The 7,701-nt window shown below is 39.0% G+C and overlaps 1 protein-coding gene across 1 annotated transcript; it reads left to right on the forward strand.

Moving 5' to 3' along the window:
• The first annotated feature begins 864 nt into the window (after positions 1-864).
• On the forward strand, positions 865-7,200 carry plek (pleckstrin). The gene is made up of 9 exons (XM_038960883.1): positions 865-1,102; positions 3,847-4,002; positions 4,182-4,363; positions 4,506-4,597; positions 4,756-4,940; positions 5,186-5,290; positions 5,720-5,803; positions 6,021-6,093; positions 6,230-7,200. Exons 1-9 carry the CDS (start codon positions 1,061-1,063, stop codon positions 6,367-6,369), a joined length of 1,059 nt encoding a protein of 352 aa, XP_038816811.1. The 5' UTR covers positions 865-1,060; the 3' UTR covers positions 6,370-7,200.
• Positions 7,201-7,701: the final 501 nt, after the last annotated feature.

The raw sequence follows: 7,701 nt of genomic DNA on the forward strand, positions 1-7,701 counted from the left end.
ACCTAACCCTTTAGTTGACTAAAAGCTTACTAGAACTCTGATAGATGAATGTACTTCCCTCAGATTTTTGTAAACATTTTAATGGTAAAGTAACCAATTTTGGAGATAGCAAATACCCTTGTCTAGTCCTGTGGTTAAATTTAAGTTATTACAAGTTCTGTGTAGACTTCTGTAGGAAGATCTTTCAGTAAGTAAATTCAACTGAGACCCAAGGCACAAGTGGCAGCACTTGATAAACTGTGGGTAAAGGTTAAAGTGAAACCACATCCTGCCAAGATAACGACACAACTCTGAAGAGCATAGAGGCGGAAAGAATGGAATGTCAGGCCTAACATAATTAGTCAGACGGGGGTCATTGTTTCAGATGGCCCAATATGGCTATTATATATTAATTAGCCTACACACTGATGTGAAAATAAAATCCATACTTGAGTTTACCCTGATAATTAACTTGTGTAATTAAGTTTGTGTCTAACTCCCAGTCCACCATACCATGAGAATGGGCTGTTTGAACAGCTTCTGTTGTTGCGAAATTGAGTTTGCAGTGAGTGATTTCAATTAAGCCATGACAGACTTAGACTTATCTTGCGTAATTGTGTCTATCTTTTTCTGCAGCTGAATGGAAAATGCTGAAATGCTTGTGATTGAAAGGTGGTCATGGGGTTTGTGCTAAGTCGTTGACTTGCGTCATCATGAGTAACCTTGCCTAGACCTAAAAAAAAAAAATCAGCCTGTGCCCACATTCTGGAAACTATAGTTTTTTGGTCTAGTGGTATGCATGCTTGACACGGAAATGCAAATTACTGACAACTAAGGTTTGATATAAAACAGGTACACAGGCATTCTCTCTTTGACCAAGAGAATGAGCAACTGTGGCCATCCTTATTTTACTACCACTGAGCAGGAAGAGGAAGCCAAGCAAGCCGCCAGCATTGTGACACACCCAATTCAACTTCCACTATCTCTATCAGCACACAACACTGTAGGTCATATGTGAGGGGGGTGAGTGTTCCCCTGTCTGCATCAGTTACTCAGACACAGACACCAGCAGCTAGAGGTCATGGAGCCAAAACAGATCAAAGAGGGATATCTGGTCAAAAAGGTAAGGGTGATAAAGGAAAATATCTTCCTGTCAAATAACATTGATTAGTGTATGTCTTTGGGTTTACCTTGGGCCAGAATTTAATATTGTAAATGTGCTGTTGACAGCTTAGTTACTAGGCAATAGATCATCTCATATTTGAGAGGGTTAGGGACAAGATCCTTCGATGGAGACGATGACAAAGAGTTAGCAACATCAAGTCAGCTGGCAATATGTTTGACCAGTTACATGTCCAACTTGAGCTGTCGGTCAAGTGCTTTAAATTAAACTGAAGGTTAGTATAGTAGTTTTAGGACTATTTCCATTTGGCCTTGAGACTTGATCGCTTTGCTCAGTTTAGACATTTAGAGACTGAGAGCAGATATCAACAGAACTGTTTCACCCACAAACCTCATTATCTGAAAATAACTTTGTATTTCTCATGGCCTGACAAATGACTAACACAGATGATGCGTCTCGTCAAAACAGACAGACTCTTAGTCTGTGGTCAGATGACAACGGATAACCAATGATATCACTGGATTAATCAAAATCTAACTTCATCTACTGAATAGAAGATGGTGGAATAATCTTCCCATAAATCTTACAGGTAGAATACACCTCTTCAGAATTGCATAGCTTACAAAGTTTTTATATTTATTCTCGTCAATACCAATGACCCTACCGAATATATTCTTTAAAAAAGTATACTTGGTCATAACAGACTTTATATGGGTAAAACAAAGCTCATAGACTAAAAAGGAACGTTTTACATCTTCCTAAGTCTGAGTGTGCTTTTCAACCTTTCAGACTTTGAATTGCATCTACTCGCCACCCAGGGTGAAGGAACAAGGGGTACATACTGAAGATGTGCATGCTCATCCCCAGAATCTTTTCACGTGTCAATTTACAAAGGAAACAGCTAAGAACATGAACAACTTCATAGTTAAGAACACTATAACAATATGGAAGAAAATGAAATGTATTATACAAGAACCAAAAACATTACCATAATGAACAATCCTTGGATAGCTTTTCAGAATTCACCGATAAATTGGTCCACATGAAAGACTAAAGGCATAGAAACCGTAAATGACTTGGTAACAGGAAATGCACGTATTTCCATGACAGAATTAAAATGCAATTTTGGACTGACCAATGTAGATATTTTCAAATACATGCAACAATCAAAGTTTTTTATCAAGTTATTTCGATTTGAAATCTTTTGGACATCAGAGAAATCTTGAGGGAATCCTATTTGAGTCAGAAAAGGCTACTCATATGATAGGTGAGATATACAAAACCTTGCAGAGAGCATATTCAGCTGACAGTCTCTTAGAAAAAAAAATCTATTGGAACCAAGACTTAAAAATAACTGATATTGGCACAAGATGGAGGGAATGTTGGAACATAACTAACAAAATGACAGTTAACTAAAATGTATGCTTAATCCAGTATAAACAAATGTATAGAATGTATTACACAAGAGACAAAATTCACAAATTCTATAGCACAATGGCAGAGTCATGTCTTAAGTGTAAAACTAACAATGACTCAATAATCCATGCCTTCTGGGAATGCTATGGGCGGAGTTAGAAAGTTGGCTTTATTAAAATGTCAATGTACTGTTAATCTGTCTGTCTGCATATTTAAATGACATGGCATATGAGAGCAGTGAGATACCCTATGGTTTGGATGATAATTTTCTCGTCAATCATCTAGAAAACCGTATACTTAAAAATTGGAAATCAACCAATCCTTCATCATTAACACAATGGAATGGTCAAATGCTTTATTATCTAAATGTTGAAAGTGTGTGGGCGACAGAGAGAAACAAAATGGAGCAGTTTGAGGCCATGTGACAGAGAGTAATGCGGGCACTAGAGATGTGAGCATGTGGGTCTGAGCAGGTGTGATGTTGTGGATGTTTGTGAGGCTCTTTATGTTGTCATTTGTATGTGTACGTTTTGTTTTGTTTGTAATTCTTACAAAAGAAAAATGAATAGAACATGATTTTGTCATGTCACATACTATACTGTTCTTCACATACAAACTTTTGCCTGAGCTATATTCTTATGCGCTCCAATCTTTATCAGTTGTTCAGTATCATTGGAACATATTCTTAGAACTATAAGTAGTGCCTGTGATAGCTCTGTGGTGAACTCTCTGTGGTGAACAACAACAATCAACAAAGTGAAGGGAAACTGCAACGAGAACATTTCACATAAAACTAAGTATTTGTATTTATGGTGTGTTTTGCCTTTCTTAAGATTTGTTCTTGAGTAACATCCCTCTTTGTGAGGATTGATTAGGCAACATTCACTCACTCACTTCCCATAAATATGTATGCTGAACAGCATTTCTTATGAAAAAGAAAGTCATGTACAGCAGATTCTTAATTTGTATTTATGGAGTAGGGGAAGTTGGGATTGAAATGAAAACACTGCTAGAGGCAGTTGCATTCAAATGCAGAGGTTAATATGTGTTGTTTCATGTATTCCCTCGTCCCAGCCCTCAATATTTGATAAATGCATTGTGTAAATTAAATACATTTTATGCCCAGCATTCAGGCAAGTCAATTTGGAAGAAAGTCCATTTGGTAACACTTCACATTATGTTTCTATTATACCTGTTTAATAACAATGTAATTTTCTCTAACGCGTTTCTAGCTGCATTGTATTTGTTTTGTAGTAACAGAATACCTGTGGTATAGAGACTGATTGATTGATTCTATCAACATATACATTTCTTTCTGTATTGTTCAGGGCACAGTGTTGAACTCGTGGAAGGTGGTGTGGGTGGTGTTGTCTGATGATGGGGTGGAGTTCTTCAAGAGAAAGGCAGACAGTGCCCCCAAAGGAATGATCCCACTCAAGGGAGCTGTTCTGACTAGCCCCTGTCAGGACTTCAGCAAGAGGACGGTACAGACGCTACTAAATACAAGTACAAGTGTCTATCATTACTGTAGTGCTCCAAACAGTCTAGTTCCTGACCTGACCCTCACAATTTTGGCAACATACAAAATTAAATGAAAGTACAATGAAAAACATTCACCCCCCATACATGAAACATGTAATATAACATTGCCATTTTCTTTCAGCTGGTTTTTAAGCTCAGCACAGCCAAGAACCAGGACCATTTCTTCCAGGCCACCCACCTGGAGGAGAGAGAGTCCTGGGTGAAGAACATCAAGAGGGCCATTACCTGTCTGCAGGGGGGTGTAAAGTTTGCCAGGAAGTCGACACGGAGGTCCATTCGCCTCCCTGATACCATCAACCTCAGGTAGGACCTCTGACTTGTCTTACTTACCACCTATGATCCACAATACGCTTGCAGGAGCTACATTCATGTCTTCGGAACTATAGCCGTCATTCACTTGATAACTTTCTAAGTATTGTCTGCTTTGTTGTCTGCCTTATCTCAGTGAGCTATACATTCTAATGAGAGACCAGGAGAATGGGGTCAAAGAGCAGAAGCTGGAAAAGGAGAAGAGAGTCTACAATCACTGCTTCACAGGTATAGTAGTACATATAGGGACTTGGGTGACAGTGGATTTCCTTTAAATTTGTATTTATCCAGGTCAGACTAAAGGGAGCCTTATTAAGCCATTGAGTCTCACTCACTGAGTCACATTACGATAGATCAAACCAGCTTTGATTCTCTTCTTCATGCAGGTGGTACGGTGGTGGACTGGCTGATCTCTAAGGACAAGGCCAGGAACAGGCCTGAGGCTCTGATGTTGGCTACAGGACTCCTGAACGAAGGATTCTTACAGCCCGCTGGGGACGTGTCCAAAGAGGGGGTCGAGGGAGGGGCAGTGTCCACCATCCTCGATGAGCCAAATGCACTCTACTACTTTGTGAGTGAATGGACTGATTGTTTTTGTTAATCATGTAGCTGTTAGTGTCTATATATTCTTCCATATTTGCTAGAAGATTTGAAGATATGGTGGTCATTGCTAGAAGACCACACAGACGAGGCGATGTTTGAACATTTCTGTCGTTATAAACATACGTATGTAAAAGCTATAATGTATTCTAAGTGAGGATGAGATAAGATAATATTGTATCCTAATGTTTCTTTCCCTTGTATTGTGTGTTGCAGGCAGACAGTGGGTTCTTCTGTGAAGGCTACTCCAGTGATGAAGACGTAATTGTGAAGGAGGAGTTCAGGGGTAACATCATAAAACAGGGCTGCTTACTCAAACAGGTAAGACTGACAACACTGTGTAAATCGACATTAAATATTTAGTTGATGAACTAATGCGATTATTACCGGATCAGATATTTTGGGATGTACTGAATGATGCTGTATTACATACTTAAGTTAATTAAATGGATGACCAAATATTATTGTCAGTAAGCATCACTTTCATTTTCAGAATTACAGCTAAGTTCTCTCTTTCACAAAAGATTGAAACATGCATACACTCTTCGAAAAAAATGTGCTTCATCGGCTGTCCCCAGAGTTGGTGGAAAATGAGAGAGCTGTAGGCGGTTTATAAATAGGGCCTTTCGATGAAGGAGGAAGTGAAAGTTCCCCACAGCAATATGTCTGTGGTCGGTTCTGTTTTCACGACTGATAGTGATCAGAATAAGAAGAGCAGACTGCCCGTCATGCTCTCTTTTTTCACCCTAGGGACATCGGAGGAAAAACTGGAAGGTGCGGAAATTCATCCTCCGGAACGATCCTGCTTATATTCACTATTACGACCCCACCAAGGTACAGGATTAGAGAGTGGAACCTCACCCAAAATTTGTTTCAATTTCAATATTATTTTTCAAGAACTTAACATGAAAAACATCTTTATCTTTACCTCGCTCTTTTCTAATCATTTTCCATCATTTTTCTCCTTCCTGTCTTTGTCTCTCGCTAATCTGCTCTTTATTTACCCTCAATCCCTATTTCTCTCCCTTCCCCACCCTCACTCTCTCTGTAGGGTGATGAGTACCCTCTGGGCTCTATCCACCTGCGAGGGTCTGTGATCACAGCGGTGGAGTTTGTTCCTGATGGTGAGTTACACTGAACCAAGTCCCACACTAGCTCAGTGTGACTAGGACTATGAAGTGTAATTGCCGTTTCCTGTCAGCAATTCTCTTTTAACTTGTTCTTCAAAACATTTTTCTTCTTCATCTTTTCTCGGCCCAGCCAAGAGGTATGATGTTGATGGGAATCTCTTTGAGATCATCACTTCAGACGAGACACACTATTTCCTCCAAGCGGCTACATCTGAGGAGAGGAATGAGTGGATCAAAGCCATCCACACGGTGTCAAAAACCGGAAAATAATCACAACAGGATCCATAGCTACTCTAAACACCTCACATGAAGGGATATGGAATATGGACGGACATGTTCAAAACATTGTTGCAGAGCCAGAAGGAATCTGAACCGATCTGATCTGAATGATCCTAAACTCTGCTTTTACGGTTATTTCAAGAGTTTTAGGTTTTGATATTGTATTTATGTCGAGTGATTATGAATTTCCTCTTCATATAGATCAAATGCTCCCTCACTTGCTTTTCAACATTCAACATGATGTGGGGGCACTCTCACCTTTAGATATATTTATCACAGGCAGGCTGCGAAGAAGGGTGCAATGATCTCTGTGTAGAAAGGTGTGAAGTTCTGTAATGGTTTCTGGTGTGGCCTTCTGCTTTTCCATCCAGCTGCCTGACAAAAATCATTGTCTTACATCAGATAACGTGTTGATTTTGCCTGCACCGGTTGAGGGACGAGCGTCACGGAGGTTTGAAGCCATCTGACGTGAGACAATAGTGAAAAATAGGACAGTTAGAAGAATCTCAACATTCCAGCCAGTTCCTATGACCAAACAAACACTTATCATATCCTGAAAATAATTTCCGAACTCTGAGGACCCGTCACTGTGGTTTCCATGATGTTTCTAACTCATATCACTTGATATACACATGGCTCTGCACATGGCTCTGCACCGGCTGATTGTGGCTGTGTACTAACTCCATTGTCTGTCAAAAAGCCCTTACAGTTCTTTGTTCCACAGTATTACACATGTTAATTAAAGATCTACTCTTTGTCTCCACTTTCCGGTTACTATCAAAAAGTAAATGTCCAAAAAAGAAAGTACTGGTTGTAAAAAATCAAGAATTGTGTGCCTCTATTATTTGACATGCGCCTTTGGTTTTTGACTCTCATGTTTATCTACTCCAACCAGGCATTATGGCATCATGGAAGATGAATTGACTTTCACCAAAAAGCAGCACGTCAAACCTCTCACCTCAGCTAAAGACCACAAATTAAACCATTTATTTAATTTAAACACGACCTACTCTCCTACACAAACTATTCTTCATACAGTTAACCAGGATTTAGTGCTCAGCGATTAGTGATTTTTGAGGTTGGTTCGATTATTAAAAAATAATCCGTTTTTTAAATTTCAGTTTCTATTATTTGGGTTGAATGCTGTAACACAGAATAAAACAATTAATACAAGTTCCATGATGGTAGTGACTGCCCATTTCTGCTTATCACTTAACAATAATTTATTCACATTACTTTACTTTAATAAAATATTTGAGTTGTTGTATATATTACATTTGCTTTATTTGATGACTATTATTTAATTCCAAGTCATCACTCATC

The sequence above is a fragment of the Salvelinus namaycush genome, chromosome 22 (genome assembly GCF_016432855.1).
Source record: "Salvelinus namaycush isolate Seneca chromosome 22, SaNama_1.0, whole genome shotgun sequence".
Classification (NCBI taxonomy): domain Eukaryota; kingdom Metazoa; phylum Chordata; class Actinopteri; order Salmoniformes; family Salmonidae; genus Salvelinus; species Salvelinus namaycush.